The 20,908-nt window shown below is 32.8% G+C and overlaps 2 protein-coding genes and 1 non-coding gene across 5 annotated transcripts; 2 read left to right on the forward strand and 1 right to left on the reverse strand.

Moving 5' to 3' along the window:
- The first annotated feature begins 491 nt into the window (after positions 1–491).
- On the forward strand, positions 492–16,124 carry LOC724473 (orexin receptor type 2-like). 2 transcript variants are annotated; one of them, XM_026439992.1, is made up of 7 exons: positions 492–3,790; positions 12,164–12,311; positions 12,501–12,722; positions 13,045–13,204; positions 13,325–13,437; positions 14,215–14,454; positions 15,023–16,124. In XM_026439992.1, exons 1-6 carry the CDS (start codon positions 3,344–3,346, stop codon positions 14,364–14,366), a joined length of 1,242 nt encoding a protein of 413 aa, XP_026295777.1. In that variant the 5' UTR covers positions 492–3,343; the 3' UTR covers positions 14,367–14,454; positions 15,023–16,124. The 2 variants fall into 2 exon arrangements, with proteins under 2 accessions (XP_026295777.1, XP_026295776.1); XM_026439991.1 differs by having other exon boundaries at positions 496–3,790; positions 14,215–14,496.
- Positions 5,089–5,226, forward strand: LOC113218756. The gene has a single exon (XR_003304636.1). It is a non-coding gene; the product is annotated as a U11 spliceosomal RNA (small nuclear RNA).
- Positions 16,035–20,664, reverse strand: LOC100578879 (protein CASC3). 2 transcript variants are annotated; one of them, XM_003250940.4, is made up of 8 exons: positions 20,335–20,664; positions 19,468–19,892; positions 19,113–19,397; positions 18,612–19,021; positions 18,199–18,543; positions 18,036–18,068; positions 17,579–17,832; positions 16,035–17,504 (listed from the first exon to the last, which is right to left on the reverse strand). In XM_003250940.4, the coding sequence occupies exons 1-8, from the start codon at positions 20,431–20,433 to the stop codon at positions 16,902–16,904; spliced, it is 2,454 nt and encodes an 817-aa protein (XP_003250988.1). In that variant the 5' UTR covers positions 20,434–20,664; the 3' UTR covers positions 16,035–16,901. The 2 variants fall into 2 exon arrangements, with proteins under 2 accessions (XP_003250988.1, XP_006567286.1); XM_006567223.3 differs by lacking the exon at positions 18,036–18,068 and having other exon boundaries at positions 20,335–20,662.
- Positions 20,665–20,908: the final 244 nt, after the last annotated feature.

A 20,908-nucleotide genomic window follows, 5' to 3' on the forward strand; every position in this document is an offset into this window, starting at 1 on the left:
AATATCTTTTCTTTCCGAAAAGTTTCAAGGGATATCGACAACAGAGAATGAACGCCGATTGTCAAGGAACTGGTTTAAAAATTTTCTATCGATTGTGGAACACACGTGGAATCTCGTAATACGAAAACATCGCGTTAATTTTCCCTCTATTCGTGTATCTATATATCTTTCGTGAGTAAAGACTATCGAGGATTTACGATTTAACGAAGCTGATATCTGTTCCATTTCACCGAACTTATGCTCTTTATATGAAATAGTTACAATTGAATCTTCTCGACAGCCATTTCCGATTGAAATCGTAATAAACTCGATCGTAAAATTGACATGGGAATTTCATTCTTTCAAATAGGATTTATCGATGAAAGTAAACATGCACTTGCGTTATCTTCGAAGAAAGTAAAAGAAAAAAATTTAAGCTATGAAATTGTATTTTTTTTTTTTACTCAACGAGAATAAAATATAAATACCTGCCATCCAACGGGATAAATAGGAAATATCGAGTGGAAAAAATATCTATTCATATTAAATCACGTTCCCTTTTTTCAATTACTCGTCATCGATGACACTAGCATCCGATTAATAGCGAATACATCAAGACAGAGGACAAATTCGCCAGGGTGTCCATCGAGTTTGGATATCGGAAAACTTTGAGACAAAGCCTTGGTCCCGACACAGTTCTGGTGCACCTACGCGCTCGTTAAAGCGACGTACATACCTCAGTTTCGCAGAGTCCGTCGCCGCGTTCGCATCCCTTTGCCAAGCTTCGGGGGCCCTTCGTGTCTGGTCACCGTGACACATCACGGGACATCGAGCTCAAACTTATTCAAACATGCTCGATCGACGAACGCTGTGACGCATTTTCCTTTTGCCGAATAGTGTTATCGATGTTAAACATCCGATATGCGATACGAAGTTTCCGAATTTCCATTCGTAAAACTCTTAACAAATTGGTCGCTCGAATACAATAAAATCTTCACCATTATCTATTCTTAAAAATTACGATGATAAATAATGATTCTTTCTTGCACGATAAATCTAAAAATGTAAATATAAAAGATAATAATGATCCCGAATAATAATAATTTCGGGTAGTGTCGACGGTCAAAGGGGTTCGATGTTAGGTATAATAATAATAAATGAGAGAAAGTGATCCGGATATAATCTTAAAAAGTGGCTATATAACGATGAACAAGTTGCGACAAGATCGATTAAAAAACATTTGGATTTTTTGCAAAACTTTTAACAAAATAATTTGTGAAACATGGAGGGAAAACAATATTCTCATCTTGAAATATTTTCCGCCTCGAGGTTCTTAACGATTCTTATGCATATTGCATGCGAACTGATTCTCCCCCAGTTTCATTTGAATACTTCGTGAATGGAAAAATTACATTAACATTATTCAACAAACTTTTAACAAGAATAATTAAAAAAAAAAATTGTAAATTTAAACACTCTTTTTTGTACAAAGTCGATCAATTTTCCTCGAAAATTTTCCCTCCTGTTTTGTACACGCACGAAAACGGAAACAAGAAAAAAGGAACGCGTTAAAGTTTCCAAGTAGAACGAATATAATGTTTCTTGGACAATTGTAGTTGACAGATTTACAGTGTATTTCTCTTCCAGTAAATTGAAACGAATGAAAAATCGAAGATATTGAAATGAAATATCTATTAATTTCTCCGAAATCCGCGTTAATGTTCGAATCACAATAGATCGAATCGATTCGATGATTAGATTAATAGACGATTCAAATGATTTTTGTCCTTCCAATCACAACAAATATATGAAATCATTAGTATTATTGTCGGGAAGATGAAAGAATGGTCTTGATGATTTTGACGAATCGAAATAAAGAGTAGATTGTCAATCCAGATGAATTGGAAAAACGCGCAAGATTAATAGGATAATCTGTGAGTGATTCTTTTTTGCTACGAACATCGCTCAACCCGAGGGAAAATCGAAGTCCAAAAATTTTTTCGCGATAAAAAATTTCGAATCGAACATTCGTTATAAATTGAAAATACGAAAATTTAACGAAAGTTACGATCTCGAGCAAATTAATGGTAATGATGATTAATTAATAAGATTTAATGTTTAATCGGATGATCATCATTTTAAATCGTGATGTTATAATGATTTGTATCGATTAAAATTTCAATCAAATTACAATTTCGAGTCGATAAACTTAAGTTTCTCTGAGAATTGGATCGATATCATCGATATCTCGTTCCGAAAGAAAAACGAAAGTCGGAATTTCCCTTTCAATGGTAGTTTAACGTTGCAAAAGCCACGTTAATTTGCTTGGCAATTAGAAATAAAAAAACGAAACTACGTCTAATATTTTAATTTTAATCACAAAATAGCTTTTACCACTTTCTGTTCGATTTTTATCACAATCTCGTAAAAAATTAAAACTTTTTCTCTATCAAACGGCTTAAAAAATCGATCGAAAGGGGAAAAAAAGGAGGGAAATAAAACTTTTCTTTAAACGAGGTAAAACATTTGTTGTTATTTTTCTACTTTTCGAACGAGTTCTCGATTTCGATCTTTTTCGAGAAAGAACGAGACGAAAAGAGGGGTATTCTACAATATTAGTTACATATCAGATTTATCGTTTACCAGCCTGTTCGAGAAAAATCAAATTAAAGAAGAAGGAAACAGAATCTAAAAGATAGAATCGGGTAAAAGCGAACTCATGAATTTTTTTATTTATAAACCATTCGTTACAAAAATTTCGTTTGTTAAATTAACAATTGGGGAACATTGGAACACGCGAAAAACTTTCTTCTTTCTTATCAAATGATTAAATGATTTGCGACATCGACCTAGAACGAGAAGGAAAAAATGAACGTTTTTATTCAATAATCTTTGCCAATAATTCTCCCCTTTCCCCTAAGAATTAAATCATTTTAATAGTTGGCGATGTTGGATCGAGTAAAACTCGAAGCATCGACGATTTTCGCCTTATAGGCGATGACGTTGGCGAAGAAAGAAAGGAAAGAAAGAAAGGGAGAAAAGACTAGAAGAATTATCTTTAATGTCATGGAAATTGGTGGGAAATAGGCAAAGTGAATCAATCTGAAGCGATGAACTTTTTCACTCGCGAGCTTCTTCTCTCTTTTCTTCGATCTCGTGCATTAAAAATTTCTCGAGAAGAGAAAACGTGGAACTTGAGAACGTTCGAAATGAAAACTTAACGCGACAGTACACAGACTGCATACAAAGAAAATTGTTTGCTGAATTTTTCTCAAGGGAGTGTTACCGATATCCATGTCTACACTCGCGTAAACGCGACAAAATTCTCTCGAACGAAAAAAAAAAAAAAGAAAAAGAAAGGAAGATGCATCCGTTCGAGGCAATAATTATGACGTGGTTGGGATCGATGGTATTCGCGTTAATCGACGCCACCGATTCGGACGATTATTTTTCGCTGGATTACACCGATGAATCGGATTACAACGCCACCAATTGCACCAATATTTACTGCATCTCGAACGAAGAGTACGTGGACCGTATGATGAATTACATATTTCCCAAATTTTGGGATTGGGTGCTGATCGCGTCGCACAGCATCGTCTTCGTAATCGGATTAATTGGAAATGCCCTGGTCTGCATCGCCGTTTACAGGAATCATACGATGAGAACGGTGACGAATTATTTTATCGTCAATTTGGCAGTGGCCGATTTCCTAGTTTTATTGCTTTGCCTTCCATTCACCGTGTTGTGGGACATCACGGAAACCTGGTTTCTCGGTTTAACCTTGTGCAAAGCTGTGCCATATCTCCAGGTAAGACAATTACGCCTGGATTCGTTCACGATATATTTTAATTACTCTCATTGCTCGCGCGCGTCACGCGATTCTAATTAGAAAAATCGTAACAGGAAATCTTTAGTAGATCTCTCAAGCTCGCTTTATATGAATTTCTCTGAAATTTGCGTTTTTGTGTTCTTTTTTTCAAATGCGAATTTTCAAGTCATTACAGATTTCGTGCACGTCCATCCGATAGCGTGAATAAAATATCTGACCATGATATTGCTCGTTACTTGTGTACTACCGTAGCATTGGTTGAGCTTTTCTATTTATTTTCAACGGTATATAAGCAACGATCCTTCCTCTCGAATTTGGGCCAACGATTCGAGAAACGGCAAAGCCGCGGCCGCTTTAATTGAACGCTCCGTCGACGCTCGACGGTATTTTCATTCAACAATTTCCAGCATCTAATATTCATTGAGTTTGTCCAAATGCGTAAATTTTAGAAAACGATTGTTTTGTTTTTTATTCATTTCGATGATTGAATCCGCAACACGTCGAATAGAAACTTTCCTTGGAAAGTTTGGCTAACTGACTGAATGATAATAATTTCATAAGTCGATCAAGTCGACTCTTCGTTTGGTATTAAAACCTTTTCATATTCTAACAACATTTTTTCTTTATATATCGAGAGACGAAAATCGTGGCAAGAATTAAAGAGCGCTTTAATTTTCAACGAAGATTAAAGTTTCCTTTCTAATCGTCGGATCATTTGAGCGGTATATTCGTTTTGTCTCGTCAGCGACTTTTAGCTAGTTTCGAATAATAGGACCCGTCCTATGGACACAAATGTCTTTATTCAAGTTTTAATTAACTTGATTACAATATCTCTTCGCGCGGCTAATAACGAACGTTCCAGTGAAAAGCCGCTATCGTATTCGCTCTGAAATTTTCTAAACTCAACATTGAACACGATTGGAAATCTTGATCGTTAATCAAATTATCAACATCATCTCTATTGAAAATCTTGCAATTAATATTTTATGGAGCGTAAATATACGAATACTGTGTGAAATAATATCAGAAAGCCGAAAGAATTTCGTGTTTCTTGTTTATTCGTTTCATTTCCAATTGCCAAACGTAATTTCAACATTTCCGTTATTCAAATTATCTTCTTTAAAATCGGAATTGGAATATTTTTTGTCACTGAAGACGAGCATCGACATTTTTAGTTCGCAGATGATGCAACAGATGGCTCGATACTAGTAATGATTCTCGCATTCAATATAGAGCGTTACACGTAACATAAGGCGTAAGCGAGTTTCGGTTTTCTTAAAAAGGGTGCTCGCTACTTTAATATCGCGTTAGCACGGTCAAGTACCATGCTAGCGGGGTATGGCAATCAAGACATACCCAGTACGTAATTTTTGTGAATGCGAGGCTGTTGGCTGCCATTTTGCACTGACGCCTCCTCTTGGCTGATGAACGAAAGATAAGTTATATGTTGTTCTAGGAAATTATCTGTTAGATAATTTTTTTTCTAGTTTCTAATTTAATTAACTCGATTAGAAAATAATATGAATGATAATATTATTAGAATGGCATCATGATTTATGTTCATCGATTTACCAACAAAATAGATTTAAATACTGAGCGGTGAGCATATTATTACGCTACGGTAAACTTCAATTAAGCTTATATTTGATACTGTTACCACAGTTGACATGCAAATAAATGACTGGAATAAAAAATATGGAAAACGATAAAATTTGTATATGAAAGAAATTAACATTTATGAAAGAGATGAAAATTATATTTATTTTGTAATGCATATATTGTAATGCAATTTTTAGAAAGTGAAGCATTTTTTTAACGATGAACGATATCGTTAAAAAAAGATGAGTTATATTTTTGATACGAAATTTTTATGTTACCTATAAAAAATTGATGCAAGTACTCACAAAGGAAATATGCATTTTGATTGATGGGTTGATCCTAGATTCGACTGTTCCTCTTAAAAATTCAACCATTTTGTTATGCAATCTATTTTGCAAAACTTACAATATGCAACACGTCTTGGCAAAATTTCTTTTTCGTGAATCATTTTATGTAGCTATTACAAAATTTTTTTTCAATGATTTGAACAAAATGAAATGCAAATAATTTTTTATCGAGAGATTGCGATATATGGAGTGTGTTAACCGAATGGAATGAACATTGTGAAGTCGATTGGTTGCATTAAGCCAACAAAATGAATTCGTGATCGACATTATTCCGCTCGGTAAAACCGAAATACCGCAAGTTATACAGTTGACGATCAATTTTTTTCTTTGCATCGTGAACGAATTAGGAAATAATATTATCAAATATCTAGTTTGCCTTGAAAAGAATTTAATAATCTTTACATCGAGATATTTCCCATGGATACGATGTATGTATAAGCGTTATCTTAATTACCATTTTAATTCTTAAAATATTTATCTTGTATGATTTGTATTCAATAATCTTTTGTAATAAAATGAAAATAATTTACAGTTAAAAAATTAAACTTGTTAAATTTAAATATACATCATGCGTACATAACGTCATTTTAATTATTCGTTATTGAATTTAATAAAAATAGAAACGAAAGAAAGAAAAAAACGAATTAAGTATATTGTTAAAATATAAAAGTATATCTTGGGAATCAAGGCATATTGAAACCAGCTTTATAGCTTATTGTTTCAGGGCTATTGTTTCAAATTGCCTGAGTAAGAGACACGCGAGAGAATACACGGAATAATTCACTAGTCATGAGCTAGTGATTAATTATCTAGTGGTATTTTTTTTACAACTATATTAACGACGAAATCATTTATTAAAACGAAACTAAAAGCACTAGACGTGACTCCCTATCATTATGGAATTTTGACATACCATTAATATTACATTAATTATTTATGGAATCCAATCTCAATCACAGCATTTGCAAACGGGACATTGTTCTAATTAATCGAAGTGTGCAGTTTCAATTTTCGGTTTTCTACGATCGATTCGTACGACGAGTGGGAGTGCTGGTAATCCTGGATCTAGTTAAAATTCGATCGGCCAGTGTGACAGGGCTGCTCTATAACTATCTACTATGGAAATATGACTCGTTTGGCTCGTTCATACTCCTGTGCACGCGACTGCGCGTATCCATGTGTAAACTTGCATCCCTTACGCCTGTATCTTCGTTAAGCGTATATATGCTACACGTATTCATGAGCAAGATAACTCTTAGCCGTTGAATCGTATTATCTTACAACGTGTTGTTGCACACCGTTTCCGATATATGATATATGATCTTTAGGTTCTCAACTCGTTCGGTTTACTCGAATATTCGAAATAATTGTCCTCTGAATCTTCCGTCGAGACTCGAGTAATTTTATTCGCATCGCAAATGACAAACGTTGCTTCGCTGTAAATCGGCAACGAAACAGGTGAAGCTGAAAATTCAACGAAAGAGGTAGCGTTATTTTTACGAAAACTTGACGCAAAAAAGGCGTCGCGAGAAAATACAAAATTTCGCTAGATGAAATTCCGGCGCGGAAGAAGAGGAGGAAGAAGAGATAACCCGAGCAACGAGTTGAAACGGAAAAACGACTGAAGTACGTGCTGGAGTTTCGAATACAGTGAATGTTTTTTTTTTTTTTTTACCAGGCAGAAGTACGTGAAAAGCAAAGAGACTGTGTGCGAGCACACATATGCATATAACCAGAGTATTTACGTGTTTCGCGTGTCACGCTGTTCGTTCTTAATTTCTACGATTCCCTTAAGAAATCTAAAAAAGAATTATTTAAAGGGAATATGTTTCTCAACGAATTGTCCCCCTTTAAGCGAAATTTTCAAGCTCGTAGAAATATCCTAATAGCATTATTAACTTAAATGACTTCGCATAGATCCCTTTTAATTATCTTGTTTACCGTATCTAATGATAGAGGTGTCTTCTTGAAACAGGAGCGCTGTGATTAATCGTTAGTGTAATATATTCGGAAACAAGGGAAAAGATTTCTAAAGGTTTGCGAAAGATAATATCGAACAAGCGAGCAGAGTCATGATATTTGATCCGGGGATTAAAGCAATTTCGACACGGACGCTTTTTAATGGAAAATGCGAAGCTTTTATCGTTCCTTTAATTATTTAATCTTAATCGAATGGAGTAATAAAATATACGATTTGTAAATTTGTTTATATTTAAAAAGAAACACTTGACGAGTAATTTAAAGAAATTTTTATTTGCATCTTTGCAGATAAGATAGCAATTCTCCAAGATGGAGCATCGACTCTCTCTACGGCCTTCGATTATATATACGAGTGCATGCGAGAGTGTACCTATTACGGCTTAACGATCTTTGAAAAGAGACGAGAAAGGGAGGAATAAGTAACGAGGGTCGTTCCGAAGCTCTTTTGTTTCGAACATTTGCACGTAGACAACCGTTGTTTGCAAAAAATGTATGTCTCTCGAAGAAAGAAAGAAAGAAAGAAAATCTCGCGAGTTGTCGCAATAGAAAGAAAACCGATCGATACGATCGCGTAAATCGCAAAGAATTGTAAATTTTGTTTAACATTAATCGAATCTTCGATTAAGATCGCTCATTTAAATTCTTGCCGATATTTCGAGGTATACGATAATTGAAATTCCATTAATCGTTGTTGGCACACATTTTTTATCGGATTACGGATTGAAGAAGATATATCTGTTCTCGAAAATCGTGCAAGTTAAAAGGAGCTCGGACTGATTGCGCGTAGGTGGCATAGCTGAATCATAACCGCGGACGAAATATTTTCTCTCGTGACTATCCTCTCATATTTATCTCGGACGTAAATTTCGACTTCAACTTCCCCGATGGGGAATTTCGATTCATCCAATCGAATGCAAAACCCCTGGTAAGTGAAAAAACCCCCTAGTAACTCATCCCGGATAATTTAACACGCGGAATAAATAGATTGCCGCTCGAACCGTGCGTCGCTTGGGAAAGGGCACGAAGGAGTTAATGATACAAAGTTTGCGTGTCCGTATGTTAAAAGACCACTTGTACCCGGCAATTTTACTTTCCGTGACCCACGTATGAATAATACGAATAATATTTTTTTTATAACACCTTCCCTCCTGCTGCTCAATTTCCAACCGTACAAAACCTCTAATTCCTCTGAAAAAAAAAAAGAAGAAAAAGAAAAAGTCAAGAATATATAATGCGTGTAGTAACAATTATTATAAGTAACAATTATCGGATAATAAAATGTAATAAAATAAATGAGAAAATTTCCATAATAGAGATAAGCTCGTCAATCGAGGTTGACAATGAAATTGAAACGGGGGATTATAAAATACCGTATCGGTTGTTTGTCGGAGAAAAGATTTCGAGGCCCGTTCGCCTCGTTACAATGCGCTGGCGCTCGTTTAATCGAGTGATCCGATATCGGTTCAATTGCACCGATAGCCCGTGAGTGCAAAGTTCCAAGTATTGGTGTTGTCGCGATATTGCCGATACGCGACGCGTTGCCGCATTGCGAGGAATGCAGTTGCGAGTGTATTCGGATAGATAACCGAGATTTAATTAAAACGTGTCCCACGGACGTGGCGAACGATCGTAAAATCGTCACACGGAACGTTGAAAAAAAAACAATAGAGTTTCGAGTTCGTGCCGACGATTTATCCGAGTCACGATTGCTCCCGTTTCTGTTCTAGCGTTCTAAAATAGTTTAAAACTATTGAAAATTTCCACGCAGGCGGAGGGAATCGAGCGAGTTAACGATCTTTACGCTCACTGAGAGAGAGAGAGTTTCGCACACTCGGAGATAAATTAATTGAGATATATCCTTTCTGGTGCCTGGTGCAAATCTCCCGGACTAATTGCGCGGAAACTATGTTGAAATAACGAGGCGAGGAAAGCATCCCGTAATTTGCTCGCCGCATTAAAGCTAACCGCTCTTTATCTCTGCTAACTTCTAATATCCCTAATATCGATTTACAAAGTTTAAATAAACTTTCTTCTCGGCCAAGATCCTTGACCGACTCTAATTAATACGGCGGTAAGTAACGATTGAATCGTCGAAATGTCAATGTTATTTTCCAGCCTTTTCAAAACGAGCCTTTTAATCTTCATTCGCGCGCTATTAAACCGCTCTTGTAATGAATTTGTAAATGGGAAAATCAGCTTCTAATTCAATTGTATTACGTTAAAAGAAGAATTAACGCGAAGGAGAATTATTGTTATTCTTCAATAACAATATTGATTTCAAATCTTCCAAGATAAGGAAATAAACGAAAGATTAACATTCTTATCGATATTTTTTTATATACATAATAAATATCTATATACATAATATGATAAAAAAAGAGCTAGAATTATTCGAATCAGATAAATTATCGACTAAATAGAGATTGGTTGCTTCGAAAAAAAAAAAGAAGAAATTATCGGTTCTCGAGATAATTTGAAAGAAATAATAAACTTCCTTCTTGGAATAATTATATCTCGCTACTTTTCTTTCCCAACTAACATCACAACCGTATTTCTGACTCATTTTTAACGCTTGTTTAAAGTTTTTCGATTAACTTTTAACATTTCTACCAACATTTTCCACTTGTTGAGATTAAAACGTCCCCAGGATTTACTGTTTCAGAATAAACGATTCCCATTGTTATTAATTCTCCGATTAATTTCCTTTCCTTTCGTTTATTAAATAAAAAAAATTCCGTTCCTTCGTTTATCGTTTTAATGAAAACGATCTAGAATCGAGAAAGTACTTGTGTAGTACGAATTATTTTTCAGCCATTTTCGATAATTCTTCTTTCGATAATTTCACTTGTTTTGCGCGCAATACGACACGCGATACGATAAAATGAAATATGTTAAATTATATATACGATAAAAAAAAAAGATGAGGAAGATACTGAAACGATCGACGAGCATCGGATAGGAAGAGATATCTAACCGGGTAAAGTTTAATGTTTCCCAAAAGTAGAAACGCGTCAAGAATTTCAACTGCCATTATTTTGGAACTACCTCTATTGACCAACTCTCGATTCGATCAATTCGAATATACGGGACGTTCGTTTTCTATACACAAACTCCGTAACAAGCCCTTTGAGGGAATAATTCGGAAATTCGATCGACAGCAAGCATTTGCAGCCGGTTTCCTAAGCGTGTTAGTATGACGTAACGTATGAAAAGGCATCGTGTTCGCTGAGGTATACGGCGATACGGCCGTAAGCGCAAGGTTCTCTCGGTCAAACGTCCGTAAAAAAGCTTCTTGACCGGGATATTTTTAAATCCAAACCCGCCGAATAATAATCTTACTCGATCGTGAATCAACTCTCGAATGAATTTTTCACTCTCGACTATCTGGCGGATCGGGTGGAAACAACACGACACGCGTTTACAGGAGGGAAATTTAGGTCGAGCCGAGCCGAGTCGATGGAGAACGCGATTCATTTTATTAATTTCTCAAGTTGTCCGCGAGCAAAAAGAAGGATGACTCGAACGTGCAGGAGTAATAAATTTTCTGACTGGAGTGGAAGGGGGGAAAAAAAGGGGCGTGGGCGTAGCAACGGAACCAATCGTTTTATTTATTTTTTTTCCTCCCCCCCTCCAAGAAGCAAAACTTTATCCGAATCTCCTCGTGTATATTTTCTAACTGCTCGTTTTATATTCATGACGTGTCTTTCTAGACCGACTGCAAATAAACTGCACGTTATCGGATAAAAAGTCAAAACGTGGAATATGCTCTCGTGAAGAAACTCTAGATCTGCATAAACGTTTTACCTGAATACTTTGAGATGCCGATTAGGGGAAAGATAAAACGAAAGAATGAATTTAAATATTCAATTGTTTGAAGTAAACTCCTAAAAAAATTGTTAATATTGGATATAATTTTCTAATAAAATTTAAATTATTAATAATTAAATAATAATGTCTTAATATAATTGTTATAATTAAAACCTGAAGAAATTAAAAAAAAATTTAATATCTTTTGGTGGTCATATTATATCAATTTCGATATTTGGGGAAATTGATGAATGAAAAAATGTTCAGAAGAATGAGATAAAAAGTATTAATTCTGAGATAATAAATAAAATTATTCTAAATTTTAAAAAATTAATAATGTATGTATATCTTGAAATGTTCTTTCTATTTCTATAAGAATCATAATCTTGAATTTAACATTAATCCTGTCTCGCGACACGTAAATTTTAAAATTATGGAAATTTTTGTAAATGAGCGAAAATTAAAATTATTAATCGATTGTTACAAATAAAATTCTTAACCCTCTCCTTTTAAAGATCCACTTCTTTCTGGATCTTCTTGTAATTTCGTTTTTATTATCTAACGATGTTGTGCATATATTTTAACAATCATTTCCCGATCTTGATTTCTTTTGTTTCAGACAGTATCGGTGACTGTGAGCATATTAACCCTAACTTTTATATCGATAGATCGATGGTACGCGATATGCTTCCCCCTGAGGTTCAAATCTACCACAGGATGGGCAAAGAATGCGATCATCGGAATTTGGGCAATAGCTCTTCTATTTGGTAGTTATTCGCACAAAATTTATTGCTTTTCTTTAAATAAAAACGACACGTATATATATATACATGTATTGTTTAGAACACGCATGCATAGAATATGTTAGGTTCAAAATTGAGGCACTCGACATATTATTTTTAGTTACTGACAAAAGTATGAGAAAAACCATGCATCAACACTCAACGTTTGCGCAGATATTCCAGATCTTGTGGTGTTGCATACCGTCCCACCTACGCACATCAAAATAAAGACCATTTTATTCACGCAATGTAACATATCCTGGAGTAAAAAGAATCAAGTCATCTTCATCATCGTCAAATTAATTTTCCTCTACACCGGACCTTTGATCTTCATGAGCGTGGCGTATTGGCAGATTGTAAAAGTCCTTTGGAAAAGCGACATACCGGGGCATAATTGTAAGCGAATGATTAATTTTTATTTATTCACAATCTATTATTAGAATTATGACTTAGTTGCCTGTAATATTAATCAATTCGACGAAACGTATTTATAAAGTATATTCGTTTTTCCTCGTAAAATTTTTATTTCTTATCGATACTGTTAATATTCAATCCGAATGGCAGATATATTATTCTACGAAACATTAAATATTTGCGGGAATATTTGAAAATGCTAATAATATGTAAATCTGTTCGATCAATGAATAATTGATGACGTTAACGAGAATAAAAGTAATAACGAGGTAAGATCGTGAATAATTATTCGAAGCATTTACAGTATCGTCACGAGCATCCCAGATGAGCCAGATTCCACCATCCGGTGGCGGGAATCCGGAAGTGCAGCTGAGATCTCGAAAAAAAGCAGCAAAGATGTTGGTCACGGTGGTCGTCATTTTTGCCATTTGCTACTTTCCCGTGCACTTACTCTCTGTTTTAAGGTAACTTTTACTATTCGAGTGAATCTTCCTTAATGTTTAAAGTACATCCAAAGTAAAAGGATTCGAATGGCCAATAGGAGATTATTATTAAAATACGATATACGTTATTTAATATTTCAGGTATACGATTACATTGCCATCGAACAAATGGATAAACGCCATCAGTTTAATCGCGCATGGCCTATGCTATTTCAATAGTGCAGTTAATCCTTTGATCTACAACTTCATGAGCGGTAAACGACTTCTTATTTTCTTACTTTTATTACCTGCAAACAAATGATACTTTGTCTAACGTTCGTTTCGATTGAGAGAATTAGTTGGTTTCGTTCAATTACTATATTTCCCCAAGAAAATTTCCATAATTTTTCCAACGAATGATAAATAGCTTGTATCGTTTTAAAATCTCATTGATGTATACGATTAATTTTTTTAAATTTGCATCACAATAAACATCCCCATTATTGTCCCGTTTACGTTTCCTTCATAAAAAAATAATTGACAAATTTGATAAAAATACTGACATGAATAAATTGATATCTTTTGTGAAATGGAATAAAATGATTCATTTTTACTTGTAAGTGTTTTATAAATTTAACTATTGATGTCATTGCAAAATTATGAACTTATTATTAGAAGCATTCGTCATTGTGATGATAAAAAGATTTATTTTCTTGGATTTTTCATCTCTTTTAAAAAATTTTACAATCAAATAAAGCATTTTTTTGTTTCAATTATTGATCAATTGATTTTTTTTACATGATTTATATAATTTTTAACTTGCATAACTAAACTTACCATTATATATACCGTTCGATTAAAAAATTCTTTTGTTATTAATTCGATATAAATTTCCCGATATATTCCATCGATAAAAATAATACTTTTTAATCCGCAAAAGAAATATCACGCAATTATTCTTATTTATAAATCGAATAATTCTCTCATAAAGAGAACGAAAATAAGAGTGACGGTGAAAAAGTAAAAGAAGATATTTAACGTGTGGTTTGCAGGTAAGTTCCGGCAGGAGTTTGGTCGTACATTTCGAGAATGCTCCCCTTCGAATCCCTCAAACGGTCGCAGGTTGGCAAACCAGCAACCCAGCTACGCTTACATAGCGAATGAATATCGCTCTACACCGAAAAATCGTCGTGAGCAATTCTGACATGCGGAAATGCGAGTCTCTTGGAAAAGAACTTCTACTATTACCGTGGAAGGAAGTCAGGCGAAAAACGAATCTACCCAGGAATGATGTAGTTTGGATGTTACCCTTCGCAATTTCAATGACGCTTAGGGTGAGGCTATATTATATTTTAGAGTTATTGGCCATTCCTCAAAGTAATTTTTATAATAATACTTTTCATTTTAATTTAGCTACTTTATTTTTTATACATTGATGGACTATCGAAAAATAAACTCTTTTATTTTGGAAAATTAATTTTTGGATGATTTTGAAAACGGAATCAAACGAATTATCAATGTTAATCGATCATTTAGGTTGTTATTGCAAATATTTAATAATAGATTTTATCCTTTTGGAAAATTATGATATTTAAACATAACTGATTACATATGACTTTAATTAATTTTAATATGCTCGATAACAAAATATTATATGGCTTACCCTTTTCGTTAAAATTAGGACAATACTATTAGCGTCAATATTAATTATAATGTTAAATTTTTAAATGAATCTTACAACAATTTAGTTTTTTGAAAATAATACAGAATTAAAACAACGTAAATTATTTTATTTATATCGTATACTTGAAAATATTATAGAAAATATTCGATAATTAATCACAAGGATTTTTATTACAGGGAAATTTCGAAAGGAATTTAGGCGTATATACATTTCGCTGTACTCGAGAAAGTGATTCTCGCATACAACGCGGACATGTTGCGAGCACATCTAATTTTCCTCGAATAATTAAACCTCGGACTGTGACGATACAACGGACAACGTTTAAAAATAATAACAACCTTCAACGAAACACCGAAATTATACCTCTCAGTGCTACAACCAGCATTCAACAAAACGAAAAACACGATTGATCGTAAGCATATAACTATATTAGTCATTATGATTATTAGACGCGCAATAAGATTCACAAATAATTTATTTACATATAATTTGAACTTTAATATTAAGATAATAGATAAATACAACAAAAATTATATTCCATTTTCGATAAGTAACAAAAAGAACTTGATAATCATATTTAATTTTTAAATTTGTAAAAAATTGTTAGATACTTTTAATATCCATTGAAATATGAATTCATTAGATAACGAAATACTGAGAGCTATCTAAAATGTACTTACAATATTAAGAATTACCAGGGAGAAGCTCGACGTTTATTCTTGTAGAGCATGAATTATAACATAGGCACATACGAATTTGTAAATCATTCGTCTAATAGAATGATTGTATTTAGAATAATTATGTATATGTATTCTTTTAAACGATAGGTCGAACATGCCGACAAAATTATAATGTAAAATATTTAATAAGATTATATATATATACTATATGTATATATACGCTATATGTTATAAATATGTGATGCAAATTTCATATTCTGTACATTGTTGTTACAGTACATCATATAATCTTGAACTTATCATTAATTCGTTATAATTATACATGTACGTCTTTGCCATGTATAGAAATCAATTAACCCAAAAATCAATTCCATTATTCGTATAAATCTCATTTCATTGTTGATGAAAATTTTATATAAATTAACATTCGAATCGATACGTTCGTGCATTATTTTGAGAAATTTGAGAAACTCGATAACTCAAAAAGAGGAAAATAAATTTAGTCATATATGGAAAAATTTCTTATCAATATATTATCTTTCCATTTCACCTTGCCAGTAACAAAGCATATTTTTATAAGCGTATTAAAAAAAAAAAATTATCGCGATATCAACCTTTCGAAGCTATTATGAAAAGTCGATTAAAATGGATAAATGATAAATTTTATAGTTAGTATCAATTTTGTCTTAATTAGATTTTAAGATATACTAAATTATATAACGATCATTTCTTCATAATATATGCGATCGAAGATTTTCTTGCTGTCCTAATGTAAAATAAAATTAAAGCATTAAGTAATTCTTTACCTAATAAATGTATAATCCATTCATTCATCATTTACTTAAATCACGGTACAAACTCATTTGTACACAAAAGACATAACACGTATTAAGGTTACTGACCTGACTATATCCTATTTACAGTAGCCATTGTATTAAAAAGATATATCGATTTATTGATGATTTCATCAGTCAATGCTGCATGCTTTAATACTCGATATACAATAATATGTTTAACACTAATCGTTTCTACTAATTAATTATTAGTAGATTTCATATATGAAAAGAGTTTAACAATATAGAAGAATGATATTTAATGATAGCAGCAGATTGATGGAATTCGTAGTGAAACATTAATACAAATGTAAACTACGAAATGTACAACAATATAATGGAATTAGATAGTCATTCAAAATATGTTTTAGATACGCACACATCCAATTCCTATAATATTTCACAAATAATTTGTGAAGATCATTTTGCTATACAAACTTCAATAAAATTACACAGCATTTTATAATATATGCATACTCATACTCACGAAACGTAACAATTACATTTTTTGTAAGATACGTTACACGCTGTGCGATGTTCTCTCAAGCTGCTGTTTCTTCAACAGCAGTAATTTCAGTCGTAGTGCTTTCAATTTTATTTGAATCATTTTTAGTGTCTTCAATTATTACTTGCGTAGTTTTAAGTGGAATAATATCTTGTTCATTTATAATGACTTTTGAGTCATTAGCACTTATATCATTTAATTGATCCGCAGTAGTATTTTCTAAATTCACTGTAGCTTCAGGTTCGATATTTTTAATATTCTCTTTTTCAGTATTCTCAACCACAGTATTTATTATTACACTCGAATCTTCGATTTTCTGTGTTTCTTGAACATCTGTAGATTGTTCGATTTGCATATTATCAAATTGTTCTGATATAATTTTTTGATCGTCTTCCACCGAATTAGTTTTAACTTCTTGTTCAGTCTGTTGTATACTACCAGGTTGATTCATTTGTTGAGGCTGTGTGCTTCTACCTCTTCCTCGACCGGTTTGGTGTTGTTGATTTTCAGGTGGTGGAAGAATAGGAATAGCCGCCTTTGGCCGTCTCATCGGAGCTGATTGTTGTTGTTGTTGAGCTGGACTATAATAAGTGCAACCTTGTGGTTGAAACAATTCTTGTGGAGGTGGAGGACGCTGTGGCTATAAAATATAAAATAAACATATGGAAACTTCAAAATAATATAATTTTAAAATTTTAATGTACTGAGATGTACCTGTACTGGTGGGCTATAGCCTTGATAGCCTTGATAATTCGGTTGAAATGCTGGTCCGTTTGGACCAGAAACATAATTAATTATACTAGCTGGAGTCTGTGGAGGAATAAATTGCGGCGGTGGTACTAAAAATGGTGGTGGAGCATAACTAGCAGGTTGACCATTAGGTGGTATAGGAATCACAGGTTGTCCAGCCAAAGGTGCAGTTGCGGTAGCAACAGGTGTAGATTGTTCAAAATGACTTTGAGGATATCCTATAAAAATAAAAATGATATATGAACATAGTTGCAGATCAAAAACTCAAAAAAATTAAATAATAATATAAAATAAAAAATAAAACATAATTATCTGTGTACTTGAAGGTTTGTCTATTTAACAAAAAAAAAAAGAAAGAAAGAAAGAAAGAAAAAGAGAAATAAAATATTATTATGTGTTTAAATAACCTACATTATCTCACCTTGTGAATCTAAAACACCTCTTGAATTTCCAGCTAAATACATGTACATATAAGTTAAACGTTAATATAACATAAATATATTTATATTATTGTCCATATTTATATCCATAAAAATATTTTATGAACAAAAAAAGAAAATTTTAATGCATGAATATTCATATACCTTGAGGAGAAAAATATCCATGTTGACCATGTTGGCCATGTTGTCCATGTTGATTATGTTGATTATGTTGATTATGCTGACTATGCTGACTATGTTGACTATGTTGACTATGTTGATTATGCTGTCCGTGTTGTGGTGGATAATTTTGTTGACCTGGATTATCTGAAATAGTAGGTCGCTGTCGCAAACTAGAATAACGTTTTGGTCTATTGGCAGAACTGTCCTGTTGAATTGATTGTTGTTGTTGTTGTTGCTGTGGTTGTTGTTGTTGTGAATGAGATTGTTGCATTCTTGGAGGTACAGTTCCTGTCCTCTGTTGATTTGAGGATTGTCCATAAAAGCTTTCTAAAAAAATATTAAATAATAAAATAATATATAATATTACTTATAAATAAGCATCATTAAAGACTTACTATTATGTCTTCCAGTTTGATGATATTGAGCACTATCATTAACATTAACATGTTTCATGTCATGAGTAATTTGTTGATCATCATCACTTCGTATATTATTTCTTTTATTCTCTGTAGAAATCGGACCCGCTCCACGTCCCTTTGGTTTAGTCTCAACTGTTCTATTGGTGACCATATTGTTATTAGCATTTGTTCTGAATCCTCGTCCACGAGTTTTACTCGCTGCCAAGCTTACAGACTCTTGAATGTTCCTCTTGTTATTATCTCTTGGAGAGGTTTTTGTGTTAACTAATTTATCAGCATCACCACCAGCTCCACTATTTCCATTGCTATTTTGTGTATGAGGTGAATGTTTAGTATCTTTTTTCCAAGCTGGATTTGTAGGTTCATTAGGAGCTTTATTTTCATTCCTATAAATAAAAAAATTTTTTTTATTTAATATATTGAATAAATAAAAAAAATGAAATAAATATAATACATTTAAATAAAATTATTACATACGTATGAGTAGTAGATGTATGGCTAGACTTCGTTTTTGAGCTATCATTTTGAGTTTGTAGAGGTGGAAAATTTGGTACTTTATTTTGTGATTTATTTTTACTGCTGTACCAAGCTGAGGAGATTACTGGTTCTTCTACATGTGTAGAAGTATTTTTATTTGTTCCTAGTGCTGGAAAATCTTCACCACTTCTATTAAATCTTCTATTCCTATTTAAAATATTACTCCCTGGTTTTCCATATGCATCCTCATCTTCCCAATTACGTGTATATTTATTAGGTCCACGACTAAAAAATATAATATATATGTGAAAAAAAGAATATTATAAAAATTAGATTTTATTTTAAATATAATTACCCATATCTTCTTCTTCTTCTAGCTCTAGGTGGACCTTCTTCATTTCTTATATCATATCCATAAACTGCTATTAATTCTTCATGACTTTTTGGTGCTTGCTCTTCATCATTATATCGATCATGATCCCATCTATCTTCTTTATCTTTCCATACTTTTTTTTCTTTGGTTTCTCTTTCACTTTGTGATTCAGCAGCACTATCTATTACTTCATCAGTTGTTCTATCATCATGTTCATAAAATGTTCCTCTCTTAGGAATATATTGTGGATTACGTCTATCTTCATCATCATCTAATTTTTTTTGTGGTTTTTCTTCTTCTTGGCCATCGCCACTTTCTCGCAATGCACCATCTTGAGATTCAGCATCAGAATCAGAAGGATAAATTTCACATTCTGAATCCTGATGACCATCAGTTTGTTCACTGCTCTATAAGTAAAAATTTATAAAGAAAGTATAAAGAAAGTACAAAGAAAGAAAAAAATGGGATTATAATAATTTATATGATATTTACAGATTAAAAAATTATTTTTGAAAATTTTTTCCTGATATTATGAAAGTACATTTTATTTATATTTAATATACAAAATCTTATTTGGATTTTTATATGCAATGAAATTATGAAATACGCAAAACCACTTGCCGGTAAATCGAACACAAAGAAAAGTCTACTTAGTTACGAAAAAGTATTACAGCAGTCTACTTAATCCACTTAATCGAGTCTTCCGTTGAACTTTCGATCCAGTTCAATAAGAAGCAAAAAGTTTGATGAACAATAAGAAGTTGGAAGTGAAATCGTGAAAAAAAGAATGAAACTATTTATTTCAACTCTTCAAAATGCAAAATCGAAAACACCTTTATAGCAACTAACCTGGGTTTCTTTCGTTGCATTTAATTCTTCACAAGAATCCGAAAGGTCGTCAGAACCACAAGACTGATTAGATTTTCGTCGTCGTCTTGTATCCGACATGTTATTATAGTTGAAAGTATGCGTTCCGGAATTATCACAGATTTTCGTCTATAAAATATACGATGAACGACAAATGACTTTTAAGGTCGAACTAGTTGATGCCTGTTCCTGCTTCGATCAGTTTCCGATTTCGATTCTTGGTCACGAATCACAGACTAAACGTATTAGTATTGAGAAGGCACACCAGACTCACAAAATTTTAGCAATAGAAATGATTTCGTCGCTGTCAGATTACTTAATAGCAATGGCGGTTCTATAAACTTTCGAACATAAGATCTTTCTCTACAATATGTTAAATTAATAGTAATTAGAATAAAATTTTTTATTAGATCCATTAAAATGACAATATTTATTTATAAATTAAATAAATTTAAAGGAAAATTATTTAGTTTATATAATAATATATTTATATAATTTAATTGATTGCGCGGGAATTTGAATTTTTATAGGTGTAAACGCCATCTGCAAAATTTGT

Source organism: Apis mellifera, linkage group LG4, assembly GCF_003254395.2.
Source record: "Apis mellifera strain DH4 linkage group LG4, Amel_HAv3.1, whole genome shotgun sequence".
Classification (NCBI taxonomy): Eukaryota; Metazoa; Arthropoda; class Insecta; order Hymenoptera; family Apidae; genus Apis; species Apis mellifera.